General features: G+C 41.7%; 1 protein-coding gene across 10 annotated transcripts in view; it reads left to right on the forward strand.

Annotated features, from left to right (window-relative positions):
• ATP2B2 (ATPase plasma membrane Ca2+ transporting 2) overlaps positions 1 to 26822 on the forward strand; it is a 633448-nt gene that overhangs the window by 445985 nt on the left and 160641 nt on the right. For all 10 annotated transcript variants that reach the window (XM_075073411.1, XM_075073415.1, XM_075073416.1 and 7 more), the window contains 2 exons: positions 2239 to 2496; positions 4855 to 4980. In XM_075073411.1, coding sequence (XP_074929512.1) covers positions 2239 to 2496; positions 4855 to 4980 — 384 coding nt within the window. The remainder of the gene's footprint in view (positions 1 to 2238; positions 2497 to 4854; positions 4981 to 26822) is intronic.

Consider the following 26822-nt stretch of genomic DNA (forward strand, 5'->3'; position numbering starts at 1 on the left):
CCCTCCTCTGTCACTGGTTTGAGGTGGCTCCTTTGTCAAAGTCAGACTCCTGCAGATGAAAAAAGGCTCCCTCTCCTTGACCTCCAATTTTATTAGATGTCAGAATAATCTGCAGGCCGTGTGGCTGCCTGATTTTTGGAAGCCACCTCCTATTTGATGTGGCCCCTTATGAAGCAGAATGACATGTGAGAGAAATTAGCCCCCTTTTCTGAATACAGTCTGGGAAAATTATTCAAATCAGTTGTATGTTACTTTGGGAGGATTAATTAGCAAAAAAATTATAAAGTACTTTGGGATTTCCTTAGAATAAAGATGTGCAAATAGGAGTGTCTAGTGTTCATATTATTTATTGTAAATATTTATTATATATTCACTATTCTATTAAAGCAACAAAATGTTTCCTTGTAAGGAAGTTACTTATAATATCTGTTAATCTGGAGAGATCATTTTAGCGTTATGCTTTAGTTTTCTTGGATCTAGTTTTTTTCGAGGAGCCTAACTATATTTTTGATTACGATATTAACATATTCATAGTAAGAACAAATTTGTCTAATAAAAAGGCCAGCTTTGAATGTACGCCTTTCAGGTGAATTAGCTCACCTAAGAGTGCAAAGATATATTAAATACTGGTTTATACAGTTATCTTGGAAGATATACAATCTAGGTACCTTAGTTGCTAAAACTAAATAAACGAAAAGCTGTCAAGTTATATATTCTGTTCTTTAATTTTTCAGTCAAACATACATATTGTTTCTAACCTTATCTTTTGTAACTATTTTAACTTTTCAGTGCTTGTGGCAGGGATGTAAATGTGTTTAAAATGTAAGTTTGATGCAGTAGTGTCCACGCTTTTAATGTTTTAAACAAATTACTATTAGTAAATTTGTAACAAATCCTTGTGAAACTAAGTTTTTTATCATAGTAAATATCTCCTCGGTCTCCAGTTTTCATAACTGGGATTTTGTAAAAACATTAAGTAAGTGCAGAGTGTCAAATTATCATATATACTCGTTCGTAAGCCGAATTTTTTTAGTTAAAAAGGGAAGCACCAGAGAAGGGGATCGGCTTATGAACAAGTATAGAGAGGGAGAGGCAGCACAGCCAGCAGAGCCAGAAGGGAAGAGGGGTACCAGAGTCTCTCAGCTTCTGGCCACGCTGCTCTCCCCACAGCCTCCAAAGCAGCTGCAGCTCTGAGGCTGGCAGGCTGCAGTCGTGCCGCTTGGCCTCGCCCCCCAGAGCAGGCTGCAGCCATGCTACCTGGGCACCGGAACATGCTGCGGCCGCACCGCCTGGTCTGGCCTGCCGGAGCAGGCTGTGACTGTGCTGCCCAGCTAGCTGGAGTAGCTCCAGCCAGGTCAGAGACATCCTGCCCTGGCCCTCCCCAGATAAGGTGGGAAGGGTTGGGATGGGGAGTGTGTGGAGGTCCCGGGCTAGGGGTGGGGTCATGTGGGGTTACTCCCCTGAGCCCCAGCTTCTCCCCCTCAAAGAAAATTCCCCACCTGTTGCTGTCCCGGCCGGTCAGGGTAAGCAGCTGGCACATCGGGACACGTTGTTTACTTAGGTTTACCTCTGTGCCTGCAGATGCTCGAGGTAAACAAACCATCTTGGCCCATCAGCGGCTTATCCTGATGGCCCAGGAGCCAAAGTTTGCTGACCCTGAATTATAGGGTCAGCTTATGAATGTGTTATAAAATTTTTCCATCTTGGGGGTGTTGGCTTATAAACGAACTGGGTTATGATGAGTATATATGGATTTCTCTGTTTTTCTGATATTTACTTTATTTTTTTCTTAATTTCATTTCATTGCTCCCGGTTCATCTTATTACTCACAATTGTATTCCTTGTTGACACTCTGAATAAATCCTCTCCATCTCTGGGAATATTGATCCACATATTGTTTTTGGTTTTGATGCTACTTTTCTCCCATCTATTTAATTCTTGTTTACCCAAGATGTACATGTTCATGAAGAAATAATAAAACAGCTAAAGATTCTGATCAACATTCCTCCTATTTTCCCTCATTGTTTCCCCCTGAATTTCTGCTTCTGTATTCTCAGAGCTTGGCTGTTCTACCACATCTACTTTCAGTACTTCAGCTAGTATTTTAAAGAGAGTATATTTCCACTGATTCTTTGGCTGTGTTTTAATTCTTTGTTTTGTAATCTGATACAATCAGTCTAAACTTTGCTTTGGCTAAACAGCTCTTTTTTATGGCTATTTCTGCCTTTGTTTTTCCAGGTTGTGCTACTGTATCAGGAGGAGCTGAAGATGAAGGTGAGGCAGAAGCTGGCTGGATTGAAGGTGCTGCTATTCTACTCTCTGTTGTTTGTGTTGTACTCGTCACTGCCTTTAATGACTGGAGCAAGGAGAAGCAATTTCGTGGGCTTCAAAGTCGTATTGAGCAGGAACAGAAATTTACTGTGGTCCGAGGTGCACAAGTTATTCAAATCCCAGTGGCAGAGATAGTAGTTGGTGACATTGCACAGGTTAAATATGGTAAGTTTCCTCAGATATATTTTCACAACTACTTAGCTGGTCTTCAGTAACTTTGGGAAAGACTGATGTTTCAATCAACAATACAATGGAGTGAAAGTTAGTTTTGGGACTGATTGCTCTAGAAATGACATAAAAAGACAATGATTCACTATTGAAATTGCCAGTGGTAAAGGTGAATGCTCTTAGGGTAAAAAAAAGAGCATGACCTGACCTGTGGGCTTGTCATTTTGTGGCCTAATTCTAATGGTGCTAAAGAAAGCTCATTAGAGTGAAACCTGTGAGAAAACAGAAGTATGAGAGCAGGACTGAAAAGAAGTGTGGACACAATCTTCAAACTTCAATGCCTGACAGTTAGTCATCTAACTAAAACTGGCTCAACTTTCAGAAATGGTGAGCACCTGCAACTTCTATTAACTTAAATAGGAGCTGGAAGTGCTCAGCGCTTCTGAAAGTTAAGCTTCTGATATTCAGAATGTTTAGTTTAATTATTTCCACCACAAAAGCAGATCCTTCTTGGTGCTATCTTGCCATTCTACGCATGCACAGAGAGCTGTCAGACTCCCATCCCAGGCAAGTTATTTGTTGAGCTACTTTGCATGTTTGCAGATAAATTTCATAACATCTTGTGGTCAACACACCACAGTGGTGGGAGCAGGACTTGGAGCAGCAGAACATGTAGGTTCTCAATTGTGAGAGGGTGTCCAGGGTGCTGGATAGTTAGGTGGATGTTGGGGAATGCCTGGAGAGTGGTAGGGTGTGTGTTGCAGGTGGGGAGGGTGTATGGGGGAGTTTTCTCAGGGCAAGGTGGGGGAGCCAGAGGCTAATAGTAGGCCCTTTACTGTTTGCCTCTGATGTCTCCAGTTGTTCTTGCTAATGCTGCTACTGATTAGAGCTGCACAGAAAAAGGTGATTATGTTCTATGGAGGTTTTCAATATTTCTATATTTGGATTCTTTCTGGTGAGAAACAACCTCCTCCCTCCCCCAGTGTTGAGATTCTCTGCAAAGGAGAATGGAACCCTGGTGCAGTCCACCATGGGGGCTGCCTGGGGGTTGCAGATTCTAGAAGCCTGGGCTCTGCCAAGTGGCCTGTGGGAAAGCTTGCTGGAAACTTGCTTGGCACACAAGGTTCTGTGTACTGTGGTGAAATCAGACTCCCTCTGCACAACGTTCTGATTTCACCCAATTCACAGATTTCAGTGAAATGATGTTTTGTCTGAACTTTTCTCATGAGCTCTAACACTGATCCTGCCAATTGCTTCTTCCTCTCTTGGATGCTGCAGAGGGAGTAGCAAGAGAGGAGTCTGTGAGAGGTTGCTTGGTTGCCTGCAAAAGAGGCTCTGCATGTAGGCAGAGCAGCCGCAGGACCATGTCTGCAACTCAGAAAATGAGGATCTAGTTAAGCTGTGGGAATTCATGATAGATCTATCAGGTGCTTCAGTGTCGCATGAAGGGCACAAAACTTGGCAGCCCTGTCAACCCATGCTACATATTGAGAAATCCCATGAGCCCTGTCAGTGCTCAGCAAGGGGAACTCACCATCTCCCTTTGATCTTCTAGCAGCCGAAGAGGCTACCTGCTACTTCCCTCTGGGATGGGAAATGTCACATTCTAAAAAAGTGTTTAAAAAAAAATTAAACTTGTCTTCAGTGGGATTTGAAAGTGCAACATATGCCATATTAGGAGTTCTCTTCTTGTTGACATAGCATTGGCTTAAAATCTTGGTCTTCCCCTCCACAGACTCCCTATCTATAGGGTTTGGGAGGATCAGGAATATAGAGGCTGACATGAATTGTTGTAATGTGTAGTCTTCCATCAGTTGTTTAGTTCAGTAGTTCTCAAACAGGGATACACAGAGGTCTTCCGGGGATACAACTCCTCATCTAGATATTTGCCTAGTTTTACAACAGACTACATAAAAAGTACTAGCGAAGTCAGTACAAACTAAAATTTCATACAGACCATGACTTCTTTTATACTGCTCTGCATACTACATGCTGAAATGTAAGTACATTACTTATATTCCAATTGATTTATTTTCTAATTTTATGGTAACAATGAGAAAGTCAGCAATTTTTCAATACTGGTGTATGACACTTTTGCATTTTTATGTCTGATTTTGTAAGCAAGTAGTTTTTAAGTGAGGTGAAACTTGTGGGCACGCAAGACAGATCAGACACTTGAAAGGGGCACAATAGTCTGGAAAGGTTGAGAGCTATTGGTTTAGTTAAATGGTTATTTTAATTGTTGTTGAGTTGTAATAATGTTTTATAAGATTAATCACTTTATAGAACCTTCCCCCTACACACCTACCTTATTAAGCCTCTCTGGTTTCCTTTTATCTTGGTCTTAACTAATAGGTGATCTCCTGCCCTCTGATGGGATTTTCATTCAAGGAAATGACCTTAAAATTGATGAAAGTTCTTTAACTGGAGAGTCGGATCAAGTCCGCAAATCTGTTGACAAGGACCCTATGCTGCTATCGGGTGAGTCTGTTTTTTATTCTTTCTGAATTAGTAGTTTATGCACATCAAACTTTTGGTGCTCCTTTTTCCCCCTCAGATATGGTTAGGTTTTGAAAAGTTGTCTGTAACTTTAGAAATACTATTTATCTGTTGTAGGTTGACTTAGGCACAAACCTGGGAGAGTTTTGTCTATTAGAAATCTAGGAATTTATTTTAAAATAGACTCTTAATTTTTTATTCATGGAAAGAATCCCTTCTAGATGTTACTTGCAGATAGTATCTTTATGTTGGGATTCATTAAACAGGTAGGTGATTCTGCAAGGTGCTTTTTCTCACTGAACCAGGGTCCCACCATGAACTTAACAGACAACCCCGGTATCCTGGTAAATTTCTTATCAAATAATTAAATTCAAGTCATCTAAATTCCACTTGCAGGTTCCATTGATTGCAGAATTATTCACTGTGTAACCAGAATGAATTTGGGGTGCAGTTTCCAAGTTGTCCCAAATAACTGGCTATGAATTTCAGAGGCTACGAAAAATGTATTTTAATAGATGAGGTTGGTGAGTCACATACATAAGGACATTAAAACCCAAATTAGTACAAAATGAATAAAGTTCCCCCAAAGATAGAAACATAAAGCGTAAAAGTCTCTAGGGTTGTCATACTCTGATTTTCAGAGACTATGGAAAATACCAGGAGCCAGTGGGGATATCGTAAGTGGAATGTGCCACTTCAGCTTATACTGTTCTGTCAAGCCTGAAATTCCCAAGCAGGGTCTGGTAGCCACGGTCTTTATATATGTTTTCTCCATTCTACCTACACATGTCTGGGACCATATTTGATGAGATTTCTGTCCCCTTCCTATGAATAGTATTCTGGAGCAATTTATTTGGTCATTTAACTTCTGAGGCTGGAATAGGTCAATTTTTTTTGCTGTTTCTGTGAAAAAATCCCAATATTTGGCCAAGTTATAAGCCTTTGAAAATTCTGTTTCTACATTCATGGTAGAGATTTGTTAGAGTTCATCACCTAAATGCTCCCAAGATACCATATGCTGTGAGTATGCTTCAGACTAACGCTACAAGGACCGAGTGGGAGTTTCCCTGCAATTGCTGCTGCAGGCCGTTATGGCACAAAACACAAGACCGAAGAGCCAGGGAGACTCTCTGTGTCTCTCTTTCTCTCTCAGGCTCTCAAAATACACTTCTGACAGGCTCTCAGACAGTGTATAGGACTTGTTAGGTCTAAGCATCTGGTACTGGTCATTACCAGAGGTAAGATGCCAAACTAGATTTATCAGTGGTCTGGTTTACTATGGCAAATCCTATATCACAGAGCAGAGATTAAATGTGAAATTGATGTATGGATAAAATATTTCACTTGGAGCTGTGTTCTAATGTGTAAACTGGAAGACATTCTTATTTAATGTCTTCTTTGTGATACTAACCATCATTTTGGTGAATAGCAGTTTCATGTTTAATCCATAGCCATCTGTTTGCTGTATTCTATATTTAATTTTTCAATTTTTGCAAAAAATCCTTTTTTCTATTAATAGTGGATATGATTTATGAAATTGTAAGTACAGCCATTGATAAGCTGCCATGAGCTAGAATGTGACCATTTTTCTGTAGCAGATCTAATACTTACGTGTTAATTTCACAAGCTTCTATCATGAAACATCATGAGCTTTTATAATTTGAAACAGCCACTGTTATAATATTCTTGATGGCAGTTGATATTCAGTACACACACTCCGACCCATACGTGAATTTTATGAGAGCTATTTGGATGTGTATAGCTATCAGTTGGTAACTGAAAGAAAACATGGGAAATGTTAGCAGATGTCTTGTCCTGAAAAGATAGCAGTCAAATTAGGGGAAGAACATACGATGTCCCCACTCCTGCTGCCAAAACCCCCAAACATCTGCCTACTTAGGCCTGGTCCACACTACGCGTTTAAACTGAATTTAGCAGCGTTAAACCGATTTAACCCTGCACCCATCCACACAACGAGGCATTTTATATCGATATAAAGGGCTCTTTAAACCAGTTTCTGTACTCCTTTCCGATGAGAGAAGTAGCGCTGAAATCGGTATTGCCATGTCGGATTAGGGTTAGTGTGGCCTCAAATTGACGGTATTGGCTTCTGGGCGATATCCACACAGTCACCAATGTGAGCACTCGAAAGCAATCTGAACTCGGATGACATGGCCAGTAAACAGGAAAGCCCAGCGACTTTGAATCCTTCTTCCTGTTGCCCAAGTGGAGCTAAATCAGCACGGTGGCACAGCAGTCCCAAATCCAAAAGAGCTCCAGCATGGACCGTTAGGAGATACTGGATCTGATTGCTATAAGGGGAGAAATCAGAACCGTTTACGAAGACGATGACAAGCATTTGGAAAAATCTCCAGGCTAGAGATAGACACAGATCCAAAGCTGTAGATGCAGAATAAAGCAAAAGAATCAATTGAGGGAGAGGGATAGGTACTGAGACCTCAGCTATCACACATCCACGGTCTGAAAACCATTCTCGCTTCCACTGACCTCAAAGCCCGCAACATGCTCTCATGACTAGCGCCATGCACTCGGCACACCTCTCTCACACACACGCACTACTGCAGTCAACCAATATGTCTGATTAATACCTCATAACACGCAAGTGGATCTCTTATGAGTGACAAACATTTACCTCAGAATCACTGTCACATGTTTTTGCATTGGGATCTAAACTCAGAATTCCAATGGGTGGGGGAGACTGCGGGAACTATGGGATAGCTATGGGATGGCTACTCACAGTGCAACACTCCGGAAATCGACGCTAGCCTCGGTACATGGACGCACACTGGCGAATTAATGTGTTTAGTGTGGCTGCGTGCACTCAGCTTTATACAATCTGTTTTACAAAACTGGTTTATGTAAAATCAGAATAATCCCGTAGTGTAGACATACCCTTAAAGAGAGAAGCTTGACTTTATAATTTTATGACACAATTACGCAAAGTTTAAGCACTTTTACAGTTCTCTTTATTGTGTAATTACAACGATGGCGAAGAATTAATGTGATATTTTAATGAGTGCTGTGTGAGCTTTCATAACATTCATTAATTGACTGACTAATTTATACTGACACTATTCTAGATGAGTTCTGAATTCTGTTGGCTCTCTTAGGTGCTCTCTGATTTGGTGCCTCCTACTGCAGGGCCTCAGCATCTCTTGGGAAGGGCTAAGCATTCGCTCATCCCAGCGATGTTGATAAGTGTAGAGGGATTATCAGCACCATGCATGAACCAATTGAATTTTGATGGGAATAAAAATTATAGCCATATCCCTTCCATAGTTACGGTACATTAAACACGGTAAATTATTGTGGGTGCAAAGTACATACTCAAAGTACAGAGGAATGGATGGGGTGCAATAAAGGATGCTGCTAGCCCCATACATGCTGGGCTGAGAACAGTTGTACTTAAGATGTAACTTGTTTTATACACATTTTGACCAATTATTGTGGAGGGGGAACCAGAATCTTTACTTGGGTTTTAAAATTTAGTCTCTGGTCGATGGCCAAACCATGTTAGCCTGGACCCATGTTTTATACAAATTTGTGTAGCAAATGTGCTGTAAACATCTTAGATTTTCCTCTTCTTTTTACATATGAAATACATAGGCAGACTATGCTGGGAGTGTCAAGTTAAATGTTTTCAATGATAACAACCCTTCAGCTCTAGGACTAAAAATTAGGGTAACCAAAACTCATCTGGACTGCAGTCTGGCATTGTCTTCTCCTGAATCATTCACTGAAGATGAAAAACATTTCTTCTGTCTTGTCATCACAAAGAACATCTATAAAACATAATTGAAGTCCACAAACTCATTTCAATGCCATTGTCAATCTAAATCTGTTGAAAGACTGAAGCAGGAAGTAGGTTGATATTGAATTCACCCTTCTGGCACCTGAAATGGTGTTTTTAATAATCATTCAGAGTTTCAATGACATAATTAAGCTGTGTCTCACTGCTGATATCCTTTTTAATCACCAACACAGTCATTTGCTCTACTTGAGAAACAGTTCTTATTATACAAATGCTGACAAAAACAGATGGTTCATTTCCATCTGTATTAACACATTTAGAACCACCTTGAAAAATAACGAGTTCACATTTTCATAAGATATCCAAAACCAAAATAAGCAATTTCTCTTTTCTAGTTGTATTGTACTAACATTAAATACACTTTTTTTGAATTGAGGATGTTAAAATAGATTTATGGGAACATGTAATAGGCATATCAATGTCATTGTCTCAGCTAGAGTGCCAGGATGTAGTACATTAACCACCTCATACCTAGCTTCTTTTGTTATACAGGCTGAGGGGGCCTGTTTGGCATAATTAAGATGTTACTTTCCAAGAATCATGCAGATCTCTGATTGAGGTCCAGTTGTATAAAGGTACCAGTCAACATGAGTAAGATTTGCAGAATCTGGCCCTTTATGAACAGGTGCTTCCTTCTTTCAGTATTGATTAATCTGGATGAGACCTTTTCTTATAAATGCTGGCATTGTATATACTTAATTTCACTCTGATTTAGCATTAATTAATGGCCACCTGAAAAGTATCAGGATAAAAGCTTATAATATAATGTTTTAATAAGACAAGATAGAGGCAGGTAGTAGACGGAGCAGTATGTAGAGAAGTTAATATGTTTTGGAGGAAAAGAAAAGATAGCTTACAAAGATCCAGAATTGTAGTACTTCAAGTTCATAAAAACCTGTTAAATTATGTAACACTTATGAATGTTGTGCATACTGTTTGTTTGTCCCATTTAAGGTAATTAGAAATGGTAATTGGTCCTGGGGGAGCTCTGATTAGCAGTGCCTTTTTTAGTGACCTCCTTTTTAGTCTATAACTATAAGGCATGCCTATTCTGAGAGCCCTAGAGGTTTGAGAGCAATTGTCCCAAACTGTCCTCCTGGGAACTCTCCAGGAGATGAAAACAAAGCGACTAAAGGACAGTCCTTTGTTTTGTTTCTACAAGGGCTCACATGCAAGTCAGTGGTATCAAAAACACCTGATAAACAATATCAGGATGTTACCAGAGAACTGAAGAAACCAGACAGCTTGGGAGCTTGTCTCACCACAACTTTCACAATCTTAAATGGAAGATTAGAAACTGGATGATAACTGGCTTGGGGTGGGGTTTTGTTTTGTTTTTTTAAGCAGTGACCATATCATAGTTCCCTTAACAGAAGTGAGCAACCCACCTTCCGAAGGGAAACCTTGACAGTCTCAACCAGAAATGGATCCAGTACTTCCCCACTTACCTTCACCGCTCAGAGGAACATGGATCCAAAGGGCAGGTTGTGGTACAAAGTATCTTTGGAACCCAAGTGAGCAAAGCTGGCCTAAACTCAAGGAAAAATAGTCTGTATATATAAAATCAGATGCTTCAGCTTGCGTCTGCTCATTTAATCTGCAAAGTAATATGAAATTTCTTTGCACTGGAGGAGAGAGACTTGCATCAGCTAAGAGATTAAGACAGTTTAGTTTAACCAAACTGTCCACTACTCACAGAGGAAATCCATGGATTGAAGCTGATGCATTGTTTAATTCTTGTTTTAGTCAAGAAAGCTGCTTTTTTTGAATACATTCATAAATACAGAACTTTTGAACGAGACTAACTTCACTGTTATACTCATCAGTGTTCTGGGGTATTGTGTGATAGGCAATTGTTAATTTTCTGTACATCTCCTAAGACTTAGTGTTACTGATTTTGTCCCAGTGTTTGTGAATTTAGTTACAAATATGGGACAGTTGCATAGAAGAGCAGAATTAAGCTCATTCTAATTTTATATAAATAATGATTGAATTGGAAACGACACAATGTTATTCTATCTGAACTTAATTTAGTATCTCCCTGTACGTTTGTATCAAGGCAAAGCAAGGATCCAAAACCAAAGAGAAGTCAGTTTATTGAAAAGCAAATAAAACAAATTTTTTGGCCATGGTGCTTTGTTAGTTTCTGAAAACAAAAAATGAAGCTGGATTAAGGAATCAGGTCACTAACTGCCTGGAGAAAAACAGCTCAGATTTTGTCTCGATTCCCTGCCAGTAAATATTCCAGTCTGGGCTTCTTGCAGAGCAGAAACCTTCAGACCAAAGCATCCAACCTTAAAAGCTCCAAATGATTTTGGTTATTCTGCAATTATAATGACTTTGATGGAAAGTTATCTTTCTTTTCTAGAGGGATTTTTGATAGATGTTTGTTTATTGATAACATCAACTCTTATTTCAGCAGTTTCAGGGAAGGGGCTTAAATAGTTGCCTGGATTTGCAAATAGAGAATATGTATCCACCACAGTTTTGGTATTAGTTACTTTGAGTCCTGAAAGTGAGATGTTACTGTTCACTTGCTTCTTCATGCCCGTTTTTCCATATTTAACCAGTTTCATTCTCTGATATTTGGATTTCTGGACACTCTTTGGTCCACTAACTTTTAGGTACACGATTGGCCAGAAAATGTCTGTGGTAGCATAATAGTCTCTGCCTAACTTCCTAGTCCATATATGTTTCATTAATTTTCCCCTCACTAAAATATTTTCTTTGCTGTGCTGAAAAACTAACCCTTTATTAGCGGCTTCAAAAATATGAGTTTTTCTGAACTATGTAAGTATCATGAAAGTTCTGGTGCCCACAGTAGGAAAAAATGAATTTTATTCACATTGGAAAGAAGTCTTATGAATGGAAGAAATAAACACATTCGTTTCACATGAACCTGACATGCAAGATTTAAGATTTAATATTCAGTGCACAGATTAGGAGGAAACATGAATTCTTTCCAATAGTTCCAAGTACATAATTATAGCTAATAAAGATTTAGAGTCTGATTTTTCACTCAAACTGGTTTATATTAGTCATAACTTAAATGATGCCGGTGGAGTTACCAGTGTAAAGTGAAAGAAGAATCAGTTCTTTTGTCTGTCTGTAGATATTTAAGAGCTCTTCAAAAGTTTCTAGTTAGATTGAGCTTACTGAACTACTGGTACCCGTTGCCCACGCAGAAATATCCCTTTAAGCTTTAAATTCACTTTTAAATATAATCTCCAGACTTACTAGAATTACATGAAGGGTGAGTCTAAAAGCTTTGGTGGGGCTCAGTTCAGATTGGTAACGAGAAGTCTGGATATGATGTATGACCTTCTTAAGTCTGTGGGACTGAGCTTGAAATCTTGTGAGTGTGGCTTTTTTTCTGACCGAGACAGTGATCCATAAAGAATAACCTTTCTTTTGGTATTTTAACGGATATATTTATGTTCCAATACACAACAAATACATGAAGTTAAAATACAGATTAAAAGCTTCAGAAAAGATTCTGTTTTGCATGAAGTTTTAGGTTGTTTCTTGTTTAACGAAACCTGTAGTTTAACTGAACCCCTATAATGAATTCTCTAAGTATTTTCTATTCCTTCTAACTTGAGCTTCACATTTCCTCAGTTCTGATTCTGCAAGCTTAGTGCAGGTGTGTCTAGAAATGACATATGAAGTTACTGAATTGAGCTTTAGTAGATTGGCATCCCCGGTAATGCAGAAGCACAGTAGCGTAATGACATTCCATGCATTCATCGCTATCGTTTACATACTGGGGGGTAATGAGATTGTTGGTACAGTTGGCTGGAGAACAACAGTTCTGTTTTGTGGCTTCTCTTGAGATTCCAGGATTTGTTTTTGTTCTACATTGAAATGAAAACAAAACCTTTAGCAAAACTGAATTGTGTCAGAACTTCTCCTTTCAGATCAAAATTGTTAGACAGTCCTAAATCAAAAATCTATCTGTGGAAGTGACCTGAGGGTACGCCCTGGATTTCAGAAACCTTCTCAGCAATAACTTCATTCAAATCAATATGTTTCCACACAACATTTCAGTTTTAATGTTTCGGCAAAATGTTCCAACCAGCTCTGATTATTAGCACTAATTCAGTCCTGATGAATTGGAAGTAATCCTTTCTATTTCTATTTCTAATAGCCCTCTTCCAAAGACTGCCAAAGACTAATGCTTCACAGTCTTGGGTAAAACCTAGACTAATTTACTGTGTTACCATGGGGAAACTACACACTGAATCACTTTGATGTCAGCCAATAATTCTCTGACAAAAAGGTTAGCTCAGTAAAGGCTTTAATATATAGTATGTGTGTGCCTGGTTTATTCAAGTTGCTCCAGTAAACTTCTAAAAGGACCTCGTGGATTCATACAATAGATTATCTATTAATCTAAACACATTCTTTAGATCTAAACACAGAGTTTCTTTTCTTGACGTCATGATGTTAGTTCTAGGTGTACCCCAGGACTTTTAAGTGACTGTGATGGGGTGGACTAGGCCCTGAGTCCCTTGATGGCGGTTTTGTGGCCCTGCCAAACCCCGCCCCAGAAAAAAGCAGCAGAGAGGTCCTCCAAGCTGCCTAGAGAGGCTGAGTGGGAAGCAGCCAATCAGGGCCCAGTAGGCTAGTATAAGAAGAGCTGCACAGACAGAACAGTTCCTTGTTAGAGCTGGAGGAGAGTGGATGGTGTTCTGGGCTGGCTGCTGGGACTTCAACAGGACAAAGTTCTGAGGTAAGGGTGAAGAATGTGCTCGAGCCATGAGGAAGTGGCCCGGGGAATTGTAGCAGCAGCACAATTTATTTAAAGGGACATGGTGGATGGAAGCTATCTTATAGGGTCCCTAGGCTGGGACCTGGAGTAGAGGCAGGCCTGGGCCCCCTGAACCTCCCATTAGTTACTGGGGGAAGTGGCCTGGACATTGAGGCACCCGAAAAGGGGGAACTAAACTCTTTTAGTGTCCCAGCTGAAGAGCTGGGGCCAGAAAGGCCATGAGAGGGCCAAGACTTTGCCTCCAGGGAAGGAGCCCTAGGGCACCGCTCTGTTCTGGAGCAGGGACAAACTGAGAGAGATGTTACAGAGGGCACTGAGAGAGGCCCTTGTTGGACTTGTACCCCGAAAGGGGTTTGCTTTGCTTTTATCTCTCAGACAGACTATGTATGACTTGGCAGGAGGGCTAAGTCAGCGAAGACCCCCACAAAAACAGCAAGAGAGAGAGTGTGCAGGCACATACACTTGGCTAGGGGGCGCTCGCAAGAGGTGAGTGCAACCCTGTTCCAGTGACCCATTAGGGAAAGGCATCACTAGCCAGCAGGAAAAGAGAAGAGCAATTGTAATCAAGAATGGGATGGGAGAGAGTGGGGGGCCATCAGAGGCTGGTGAAGGGGGTAACACTAATCAGTTAAGAGTATTTCAGTGACTGACATGAAATGAACGGCTTTTGTTCACACGTTGTCTGAAAGTCAGTCTCCTTTGATGGTGTGGAATTAAGAACATTCAAGCAGTGATTCTATTTTAGTTGAAGGGACTGGGCTTTGATCAGTAGGTTTTTTTGTTATCATCAACTTAAGTGTTCTTTATTGTGTTTGCTCTTGTGAGCTTTTTTGATCAGATATAGTCTCGCCTTTTTTCTATCTTCTGTTTACGTCTTTTCAAGAGATAATTTTAGCTTCTAACTATTTTAACTATATTTATTCTTTGACACCGTCCAGTTGTTTAAATGATCATATACAGCATTTCCTGGAAATATAGCTGCGTTGCATTAGTTTGCTCATCTATTTGATGAACATTTTGGTTTCTATATACTGTCAAGCATCTTCTATATCATATGTAATTTTTTTTCTTTTTACTGGTTTACTGAATTATTGGATACACAGGCTAGCTCCAGAATTCTGATCCCTCTGAAAACTCTTATTTTCATATCCATACATGAGATGGATGTATATGGAAATTGGAAGAAAGCTGCACTGCTCCTGTTCCTTTCTGCTTCACTTAACTGTTGATATCTAGTGCCCATTTTTGAAGCGACTCTTTTGAACTTTGGATTAGAATGACATTGAAAATAGTGTCTGCACATTATATTGGAAATGGTAGTTGCCATAGATTTATGATACACTGTGTGTAATTGGCAGCAGGGAGAGGAACCAATATAAATGTGTGCAGAAAACTTCCACTTTGAAGGTAGTACCTGTGCTAACCGGTAGGATAGGTTAAATGCAATAGTATTGATAGAACTGGTAGTTGGAATGTTTTTTAAGAACTTTCATACATATTGTACAGTACAATACCTTCTTGTTTGTTGTATTTTTTGACCACACATTTGTCTGCTGACAGATCCCAGTTCCTGAGGCAGTTTGCCTCAAGGAGGAACCCATGCCCACCATTAGAAGCAATTTATTTTGAAATACTAGTATGAAAAACTGGGAATTTTTTGATTTATTATGAAACAATGTGTGATTCAATTTCCCCCTTGCATTCTGTTGTTTCCTACCTGGGTGAATGGGATTAACCTCTTTGTCTTCCAGTGGGGAGATATGACAGATGTATGACCTTGGAAGCATGGAAAATGTCAGACAATTGCATCAAAATATACAAGTTGTTATAAGCACATAGAATATTCATGGACTTTTGCATCAATAAGTGTAATATGCAAAAATGCAAAAATATGGCTTGCTGGGTGGGTTTCGAGTGAAATCTGGAATGACTCAGGGGTGAGTAATGCAAAGTCCAGGTACCGGTGGTGCAGATACCTAGCTTTTGAAGCTTTCCCCCGAGGAAATGGGCATTGATTAGTTTTATTTGTTTCAGAACTGGGCAAAAAATGGTCAGCTTGAACTGATTCAGGATCCCTCACATGACCCCCAAATGGCCATGAATGTTTAGTCAAGAGGGAAAGCTCCACATGGAAATTGGGTGACACCTAGCAAGCTTAACATGCATGTAGACTGTTTATTGTTTTATAATATATTTTCTCTATAGTGCTTTTGTCCTGAATAAATACTGTGCTTTGTGAAAGCTGGCTAATCACTGGCAAATGCTGTCAGAGGCCCTTGAGAGAACAGACCTATAGGTGCCTGACTAAAGTCAGACCTGCTGGGATAAGCACAAGGCTGCAGGGACGTCCTTAGCCATAGGCAGAATAGGCAGCCACCTAGGGCACCACTAGGTCTGGGGGCAGTGCTCTGCGAGAGCCTGAACAGACGGGAAGCAGTGGAGCATGTAAAAGCAAGGCTGCTGGGTCCTAGAGAGAGCCGAATGCAGCACAGTCTGAGGGAGGGGATTGGCTGCTGGTGTCTCTGGGAAGGGGTGGGGGAAGGAAATCACCTGTGAGTGTGACTCTTTCCCGTGGCATGAGGTGAGGCAGGCTCTGCGGCTCTGGCAGTATCCTTTGTTGTCTCCCATAACGTCCATTCTTCTCCCTTCTGCCCCACAGAGCATCCCCCCCGTTTCTCCCTCCCCCCCATGGAGCACCTCTCTCTTCGCCCTCCCCTTCATCAGGGGTAGGTTGGTGAGGTGCTGGGGGGGAGGGGAAGCTGGCTGGCTGCCTGCTGAGGAATGAAAGTGAAAGTAACTCACTTCCTCGGCAGGCAGCTTCCTCGGCAGGCAGCTTTTCGCATATGTGGCTCTGGCAGTATCCTTTGTTTTATTGAAGGGGATAGCCAGATGGCATATGCGAAAGGAGAGCTGGGCTGGGGATAGCCAGATGGCATATGTGAAAAATCAGGACGGCGGTTGGGGTAGGGTGAGCAGATGTCCCACTTTTATAGGGCCAGTCCCAATTTTTGGGTCTTTTTCTTATATAGGCTCCTATTCCCCTGCCACCCCCATCCTGATTTTTCACACTTGCTGTCTGGTCACCCTAGACAGGGATAATTGGTGCCTATATAAGACAAAGCCCCAAATATCAGGACTGGCCCTATAAAATCAGGACATCTGGATCTGGTCACCCTAGCTGGGGAGTGCATCTCCCCCCTGGGCTGGCAGTGATCCATCTCATCCGGGGGAGCTGCACAGGTCAGGATGAGCTGCTGTGGCTCCATGGATGCCCCGTCCCTGAGATCAGATGCTGTGCTAACTTCACCATGGTCTGTTGGGCTGGCAGTGGTGCCCATTGGCGTGTGATTGGACCTGAGGATTTGCTGCTGCTGTTCCCACTCTGCACCCCAAGAGGTGGATTTTGGGGTCCTGCAGTTTTCCACCTATCTCCTCCTCTACTGTAGCTGTTGGACCAGCAGGTTGGGGGGTGACCGAAGCATGAAAGCAGTACTGTGTTGCCATTTAAAGTGTCATTTAACAACTTTGTTTGCCAAAAATGCTTGCTAACAATCCTGAATTCAATTTCAATATTAAAAAAAAATATCAATATCTTAGCCAAAAACAGAAAATTAAGTTGTTGACAATTATTTGTGACAAGTTTGGTATGGGGAAGGGAGTGCGCCAGTTTTCTTCAGAGAAACAAAAAAAGTTGACTGACTTTCCTATAGCCCTGTTACTGCTAAACAGAGCCCTCCAACAATTGTAATATGCTCATCTCCTTACTAGTGTATAAAGCAGGGGTCAGCAACCTACGGCACACGTGCCAAAGGTGGCACACAAGCTGATTTTTGATGGCATACAGCAGTAGGCTGAGCGGCTCGGCCTGCCACTGCTCTGGGATTCCGGCTGCTTCCCCATTGGCACCCAGGGTCCTGGCCACTGGCCCCACTCAACACCCACTGCTGGCCTGGGGACCCCCAAGGAACCCCAGGCTGGCAGCAGCTGAGAAGGCCGGCGGCTGAGACCCTGGCTGAGCCACTCAACCCTCTGTCGACCTGGGGTTCCATTCACTCAGCTGGCAGCAGGCTGAGTGGGACTAAATTCAACAAAATAGGAAAACAAGAGCAACTAATGACAAAGTGCAAGAGCCTAGAGCATGATCCCCAATCTTTTTCGTCTGGTGGGTGCCAGATGGACCGTGGTGGTGGACAAGCATCCCCCGAAATGATGCCGAATTTTGGCAGCATTTCGGCAGATGCTTGTCCTCCGGCCAGTAAGTGGGTGCACTGAGAGGCCCCTGTGGGCGCTGGGGCACCTGCGGGCACCGTGTTGGGGACCCCTGACCTAGAGAGCCTCCTGAAGCACGGTGATCATTTTGATTTAAATGGACTTGAACTGTACAAAGAATTGAGTTATTGCCACATACAAAATTGATGATGGACATTGTACAGTTTATTCATACCAGCAAACTTGTTGACATATATCCTGATGTGTACATTGCCACTCATATTCTACTGACAATTCCTGTAACAGTAGCATCAGGAGAACGGAGTTTTTCAAAACTAAAGCTCATTAAAAACTATCTTTGCTCTACAATGAGTCAGAAACACTTGACTGGTCTTGCTATTCTTGCAGTCGAACAAGACATCACTTTGTCTTTGTCATACGATGACATTATTACTGATTATGCAGCCAAAAAAGCCAGAAAGATTGCCTTTAATTAAAAACTAATCTTTGTTTCAATACCTCTTCATATAAATTTCCAATAAAATGTTGACAAATTAAAAAAAGATATCATTTGCATCATTCTGTCAAATCAGAATTTTTTCTATAGTGCTACTTCTTTAGTGCTAGTCCATCAGCATTACGTGTGCTTAATTAAGTTAAACTGGTTTTAATAACATGCATATGGCAAGTTTTCCAATACTATAAGCTTATGTTTGTGTTGCTAAGAGCAAGACAGGCACAGGGGCACTAGTTTAATAATCTCGCCTAGGGCACCATAAATCCTAAGGACGGCCCGGCAAGACTATAACCCTAGAATTCTGGTCCAGAGGGAGAGGAATGTGGGTTCCAGCCAATGGACAATTAGAGACTTGAGACTTAAAAGGACACCCTGGAGAAGATGAGGGAGGGAACAGAGGTGTAGTTAACTTTGCTTTGATGCCCTTCTTTGCATGCCATGTGACCAAACAGGATGTATAAGTGCGTCTAAAAATACTGGTGGAAAAAATCACATTAAGGCTACCATATATTCCAGCATGATATCCAGGAAAGGGCATGCTTTATTTCTGAGCTACTCCTTCATAGCTTGTAGATAGTTTGAGCCTTTCTTCATCACCTCAAAGTGGGTCAGGTCTGCCCAGATAATCTCACACTTCCTTTATACTGTACAAGAATGTTTTCTTGGTGCAACTTTTACAGGTATACAGGAAAAACTATGCACTGGGATCTGCAAAGTAAGTTGAGGCCAATACTGGCAAAAACAGCAATTTTTTTTCTTGGCTCATTTAGCATTCAGTTAGATTCTGAGCCCAGTAGTAGTGATAAAGACACCGCTTACTGAAGCCAATTTTGAATGCTTCACTTGTAAGAAATGTTAATCTGTGTTGAGTCAGAGGTTATCCATCTGTTCATATTTTTATGTCCATTTCATTTTCACCCTCATCTCAAAGGATGAGGCTCAACAGCTCAGTTGTCAGTGATTTGATATTTTTTGCTCTATCCCTCTGACACACCTCTAGGTTGATGATTTTTCCTCCCAAATTCTGTCGGTTTCAATGTCATTAGTTCACCCTCACGTTAAACATTCAGCTAATTTTGTGCAACTGCCCATTTTCACTGGAGAAAACCAGAGCTGGATTCCTCTTTTCCCCCTAACTGAGTGTGAGAGAAGAGATCACCCTTAGCTGGGACCCTATCCTTTTCATAGGGTGAAGCTAAACCAGTGCACAGAGACACTGAAGGAGAGGAAGTCTGCTTATCTCTTGAAATTTTACCCCTTGAGCTTGGAGACAGGGCAGCTCCCTCCCCACAACTCCTCTGTTGTGAACATAATAACTATTGAACCCCAGGCTTGTAGTGGGATTGGAAAGAAAATAGGGGTCCCCATCCCCAGAGTCATAGGGAAGAATATACAATGATGCCTGGAAGCCTCATCCATTGGGAGGGGAAAATTCTCTTGGGAAAGGGGACAGGAGGAAGACAGGGACCACATTCTTGTACAAAAGCAGAAGGGAGACCCCTCTGCCTCCAGCATCTGGGTTTCAGAAGCAGAGAGAGATCCACAAGATCTTCTCTCCAGCAGAGGCCCAGGCTCTCCTTCCATGCCTGTCTCAGCTGGTATTCTACTCATGTCCCAGCTCAGCCCAGGAACAGTACCTAGCACACTGCAAGCACCACTGAGATACAAATATATACAGTATTATATTCTTCTGGGAAAGAACTGGGTTCAGAATTGTGTTCGTTGGGGAAGTGAGAAGAGAAAAAGGGAAGATGGAAAACTGGATTGAGAGCACGTTTTCCAAGAGGGAAAAGGCCACTGAACTTTGCTCCCTCTCCTGTTGTCTCAGGTGGAGGAGGGAGGAGAGCTCACTAGCTTCCTTAAAGGGGAGGATCAGAAGTCTGAATCTGATGTGGAAGTTGAGAGGAATCCAGTGGAGAGGTCTGAAATAGGGAAATGCCACGGTCCCAGTGGTGGGCCAGGAAGAGGATTGTAGTTGCATAGCTTTGAGCGGGCTGAGAGAAGCAACGTTTGTTTAGAGAATGTTGGCAAATAATCAAGATAGGGACAAGACTTTAGTCATAGAAACAAAGAGGAAAAAGATTTGAGATGTGGAAAAACTGAGCCCCTGAGATTTGGAGGCAGCTTGACTATTTGGGAAGAAGGAGACAGGAGTGAAATCATACTGAGATTCCAAGACTGGATGGGAAGAAGCAGGATGATGGTGTCTACAGCAGTGGAGAAGGGATGATAGGCAAAATGCAGAGGTACTCTGTATTTGTGAAGATAAGATGGGATAGCGATGGTACAGCCAGGCAAAAGATCAGAAAGACAAGATAGCACAATCACAGAGAAGGTCATGATAGAGAAAGAGATTTGAGTCGTTGACAGAGACATGGGACTTTGTGAGAGCAGATGAAGTTACTCAGGGATAATGTGCAGAGAGATTGTGTAGCAGGGCCGCCCAGAGGGTGGGGCAAGTGGGGCAATTTGCCCCGGGCCCCATAGGGGCTCCCACGAGAGTTTTTCGGAGCTCCAGGAGTGGAGTCCTTTACTTGCTCTGGGGCCCCCGGAAAACTCTCACAGGTCCTGGGCCCCCGGAGCTTCTTCCACTCCAGGTCTTCGGCAGCAATTCGGCAGTGAGGGGTCCTTCCCCCCCGGGACCTGCCACTGAAGTGCCCCGAAAACCCACGGCGGGGGGTCCTTCCCACCCTGGGACCCGCCGCTGAAGTGCTGGGTCTTCGGCAGCAATTCGGCAGCGGGGGGCCCCCGCCGCCGAAGACCCCAGGCTCCCTGAATCCTCTGGGCAGCCCTGTTTTGTAGAGAGCAGGAGGACCTTAGACAGAGCCTGAGGGATGTTAACAAAAAGAGGGGAGGAGGGACAACTACCAAAGGAGATGCTGGAGGTTTAGTGGGGAGTCCAGGGGACAAAGAGAATGAATGACAGAAAATGTGGAAAATGTGCTCTCAATCCAGTTTTCTATCTTCCCTTTTCTTTTCTAACCTCCATAGTGAACATAGTTCTGAACCAACTTCACTGTGAGTGCTCTGTTCTGCAGCTGTCAACAACTATTTTCAAAAATGCTTGTGGGTAACTTGGCTTGGTTCTCCAATTCAGACAGGGTCTCATTAAAGGTAGTCAAGATTCAACACATTTGACCACTGGTGTTATTGACCAAGTACCAATGAGTGCCTTGTTGTTCCAGCCCCAAACATACCAAATGATGGATTTCAGAGACTAGAATACCAATTAAAATGTGGCTGAGCGCAACCTAAAAGAGAGCAAAATATTCTGGAGGGAATCTAATTGTATTGAAGACAAACAGCATTTCCAAATATGAACAATCTTCAGTGCACTAAGAAATTCTTTTATTTTAACATGTCTGTCTATCAATGCATTTTAATTGGTATTATGTGTGCTGGAACAGTCTTAGGGTTCTGATGAGATATTTATGCTCAAATCAGCCTCAGTAAGCTGTTGACAGAACTTCCCACTATGCTGTGTTTGCCAAACCAATCAAAGGGAGATTGGTGGCACAAATTAATTGTTGTGATTGCAAAACAACACATTATGGTATGGAGACAATATAGCATCTCTAGTTATCACAGCACTGTCACCTAATAACTTGTGACACCACTGTATCAACTTCTAAAATCTCAGCCTACTTTTGTCCCAGATATCCACTCTGCAATGTTTTTTTCTACTTTCCGAGTTCTATTCATTATCTAGTGCCTAAGGATCTATGTTCTGTGTCACTCCACTGGCATTCTTTTATGTTTCTATTTTCATTTTATCAACATGGGAGAGAAAGATGTGGCTGCTGGTGGTGGGTGTCCTTGAGGATTGTAAAATGGTGGGAGAAAATAAAGGAGTGGAAAACAAGTTTGGGGCCTACTGGGGTTTAAATAGAGACTATGTAAGAAGATGCTTAGCAGCTTGTTTGTAATAATAATTTAAAAAAAAAATCTAATGAAGGGGGGACGGTAAAGTGCCAGGTTGTAAATTGAAATATTATCTTAACCTATAAAAGCATTGCTATCAGCTGCAGGTTTGCTACTTTAACAAGTCTAGGAGTGTTACTTGGTGTTCTGCAGAAAGTAGCTTCTTTATTCCTGGCCATGAATTTGGATGAAGGGAGAAATTATGAATCTTTGTCACTGTTGTATCTGATGGACAGAATTATGTTCTCAAGAAAATGTGTTTCAACATATTTATTTTGTAATAACCTGGGTTGACGTATCAGACGTTTTCTCAGTTTTCAAAAGAATTAATCAAAATGAACCGTGACTCGGGGCTCAGTTCAAAAATTTGGTGAAAAACAGAGGAAGAATATTTCCATGGATGTTTGAGCTTGGCACCTGTGAAAACCAAGCAGGATTCCCTGTGGCAAAATGAAAAATATTCCCCGTCTCATGCATGGAATCTGGGACTCTGCCCAGCTCAATTGGTTCATATTGCAATTTGTCAGCAGCCACCTCTGTGGGGGGCTCCATGGAGCCTACTTAGGAGCTTTCCTAGTGGTATTCTACTGTGGTTATAGGCACTTCTCTGCTTAATAGAAAATCTTGCACTGGGGAGTTCTCAGAACTATAGATCAGTCATCAATGGAAGTTCCTTTTGTTTTTAGATATGGAGCAGTGTTAATGATGTGGCATTGGAGACTGTGCCTTTAAGGACTGAGCTTCCCAGACAGAGTCTGGAAGGAGCACTGTGAATGAAGCTCTTGTTATACACAGCCAGTTCAGACCAGAATCACAACAAAGGAGAAATCTTGCTAACTCCTTAAGCACTGAGCGATCCCTGAGCACCACATGGTATCCAGAGTGAAAAAGAACTAAGCAGATATTCTGAGTGGAAGAATGGAGCAGTAAAAAGCCCTCACCAGTGCTGAAACACTCTGGAAATGTGGAATACAATTGTCCAGCCATGCCAGCAGAAAGACAGGAGTCAATAGATGTGGTGTAATTAGGCTTCAACTTTATTCCCTTTAAATAATTGGGATTATATAGCAATTGCATAGTGCAGGTCATCATCATTCCTTAATCATTTCTAAATTATCCCCAACCTGATCGCAGTCATCTCGTTCCTGGGATCCCACCACCTTCCCCTCGTGTGAGGTAAAGGGGACTATAGAAAGAGGAAGGTTGGCTCCCTTTTGTATCAGACTCAGAGCCCCAAACCCGACTTCCTGAGCTCCTTTAGGGGATGATTTCTTTCAAATCTTTTCCCAATCCATTTTATCCAATCAGTGTATCCCTTCCAAAACTGTTACCAGCACGAGATGTCTGCCCTCAAATTTAATTGTTGTGCCAACATAACCTAACCCACTACCCCACCCCACTGGGTCCCAAACTGGCTGTGGGGAAGGTGAAAAAACTCCACCCAGCCTCCGTAATCTAGTGGTGAGGGAAAATTTCCTTCCCAGCTTCCAATGAAAAGGGCAACTAGTAGGATGCACATAGCAGATTGTGAGGGGACCTAGTTCTCTGTGTGTGTGTGGGGATGGGGTGCTGCCACTGTAATCCAGGTGGAAAAGGACTTCTCCAGAACTGCACGGGATATAAATACCTACCTCCTTCTGATCAGCAGGAAAGGCAGTGACTTCTTTTTCCTTCATGCCCCCAGACTTGGCCCAGCTGCTTCCTGCTCTTCCTTGCTCTATCCTTGTATACGTTGCCCCTCTCCCATCTACCCACCTGTACTGGGGGGAGCCCTTAAAGAGGCAATACTCCTGTTCTTCCAGCCAGCTGGACAAGGACCCAATACATCAAACTGCAGTGGGCACACTGGAGAAGATTTAAACAGTATTTTACTCTGTATCTGCAAGCAGTGGATGCCAGCAGAAAGGCCGAGTTAGAAGTTAGCCTTGTTACTGTCAATAGCTGGTTCGGAAGCACTTAGGTTTAACAGTTTTCACTTCATTCAGGCAGAGGAGGCTAACTGAAACTGAATTATAGAAATGTGAGTTGTACTGCGCTGCATGCAAAAAAGAAACATCTAAGACATTATTTTAAAGAGAAAATACACAAAGAAGGTGAAACCATAGAAGAGCTTGTGACTGATCTAAATCTGAAGAGCTTATCTTTGCAATTTTGTGAGGCTGAGTTCCTGCTAAGAGACCAGATCACAATTGGGATCTGGAACAAAAAACTCAACGAGACTACTGTAAGACCAAGAAGTAACCCTTCACAAAGCAATTAGAATTTTACAAGCAAAGGAAATCACCCAGTCCAGAATGAAACTTATAGAAGGTGGACAGTTCTTTGATGCTATAGTCATGATAAAGAATGCAGAATGCTACCAGAAAAGAGACTTGAGACTGAAAGGCATGCATAACTCAGTCGGAGTCCAGCAAAAACAGCATATGCAGCCACGCAAACCAAGTAGATGCCCAACATGTGAAAAAGATGCAAGAGTTGCAATACATTATGTCACTTTGCAAGTTTGCAAGCACCAAGAGGGCATTCACAGTGTGGACAAGGACAATGACATCACCACTAGCTCAGATAAATTTTTCACAGGAGCAATGGACAATATTGCAGAAGGAGATGGTTGGACTATCAACCAGAAACCAAAGGGGGACATTTATTAATTTCAGGTTCATCTGTTGAACAAGTTTGGGCAGCATTCCAGCCTTCCTCTGGCTGGACAGCCAAAACTTTAATCTGCCATTGCACAGTGCCAGTTCCCTGATGCATGTCTACTAGACAGTTTTCACCCACTTGTGCCCCAGCTCCTGGCAAGTCTAGTACCTCAGATCCTTGAGATCTTTCGTCTGAGGTTAACTCAAAGTGGTAGCTCCCTTCCTCCCCCCAACTCTCTGGTTCGGGTTTGCTAACTTCACATCCATGGTGAGCACATGCAAGCACTTTGGAGGACAGGATTAGAATTCAAAACAACCTTGACAAATTAGAGAATTGGTCCAATTTCTGCAAGATTAAATTCAATAAAGACAAGTGCAAGGTGCTTCACTTATGGATGAAAAATCAAATCAGAGCTACAAAATGAGGGGAAACTGGTTGGGTGGTATTACTTCTGAAAAGGGTCTGGAGGTTATCGTGAATCACAAACTGAAGGTGAATCAGCAATGTGATTCAGTTGTGAAAAAGGCTAATATATTCTAGGGTGTATTAAGAGGAGTAAGACATAGGAGGTAATTGGCCCTCTCTGCTGGAGTACTGTGTCTATTCTTGGCACTACACTTTAGGAAAGCTGTGGACAAATTGGTGAGTATCCAGAAGAGAACAAAAATGATAAAAAGTTTAGAAAACCTGACCTATGAGAGGATGTTAATAAACCTGGGTATATTTAGTCCTGAGAGAGATGACTGAGGGAAAGGGGACCTGATAACAAATGTACAGTATGTTGAGTGCAATTATAAAGAGTGATCAATTGTTCTCCATGATCACTGAAGGCAGGACAAGAAGTAACAAAGCGAGAGATTTAGGTTAGATATTAGGCAAGATGTTCTAACTATAAGGATAGTTTAGTGGGTGAGGTAATAGATATGTGGATGAGGTAATATCCTTATTACTTGACCCACATTTTCTCTCTAATATTCTGGGACCAACACAGCTATAGCACTACACACTAAACTGACAATGATATACAAAACATTTAGAGTAGTGACCCTCCAACCTTTTTCACATCTGTTTTCTAAATATTTCAGCATTCATAAAGGAAAAGCTAAAAAAGTACAGGCAACAACCTACTCTTTAACTTTCACTATTTAGGTTATGAACAGATAGTGGGTAAATCAGTATCAGCTTTATCTGGTCTTTAAACCCTTTACCCAGTCATTATCTGAATATTAATTTAGATTAGGGCTTTATCACTAAATTAAGTGACAGCATTGTCAGAGTTTTGGCACTGTCCTTTGCACATTTTGCTCTTATCTTTTGCTGACTGACCAACATTTTTTCATATTCTTTTTATTAAATTGCCTTAAAAGTACAATATTGCACAAGCTTGTTCTTTTCTTAAAAAACTTTTTTGGAGTGTTCAGTATAAAACTGTCTAGCGTAAACTTTGTTTCAAATTCTCTGTTTTTAAAATACTGACCCTTCCTCCTCTCCTCACTCCTCAAATTAGGGAAGTGGGCTACTTCTAACTCTTTCCAGAAAGTTCTACCCTATTTGTGCATTTTCTTTCTTTTCAAAATGACTAGCATGCCCCCTCCTCTGATGTATATCTAGAAATGTTCCTAAGAAGCTTACAGTTTTAGTTGCGTATAATACTGAATTAATTTCTAGTAAAGATTCTCAGACTATGGTTTTTTGGTGCCTAGTCCTCTGGTTTGTCACAGGGTGCTCTCTCTCTCTCTTTGATTTCCAGTAAATTGAATTCAAATGCAGCAAAAAATGCATTAAATATTTTCCCAATATTACTTTTCCACTTAAGCAATTCTTGTAGTTGTCACTATAGGAATATTACATAATCACAAAGGGAAAGGAATGTGGTCTGTGTCATTGCACACAGGGAGGGATGGAAGTTCTTGAGACAGCTTCTCAAGATG

Source organism: Chelonoidis abingdonii, chromosome 17, assembly GCF_003597395.2.
Source record: "Chelonoidis abingdonii isolate Lonesome George chromosome 17, CheloAbing_2.0, whole genome shotgun sequence".
Classification (NCBI taxonomy): Eukaryota; Metazoa; Chordata; order Testudines; family Testudinidae; genus Chelonoidis; species Chelonoidis abingdonii.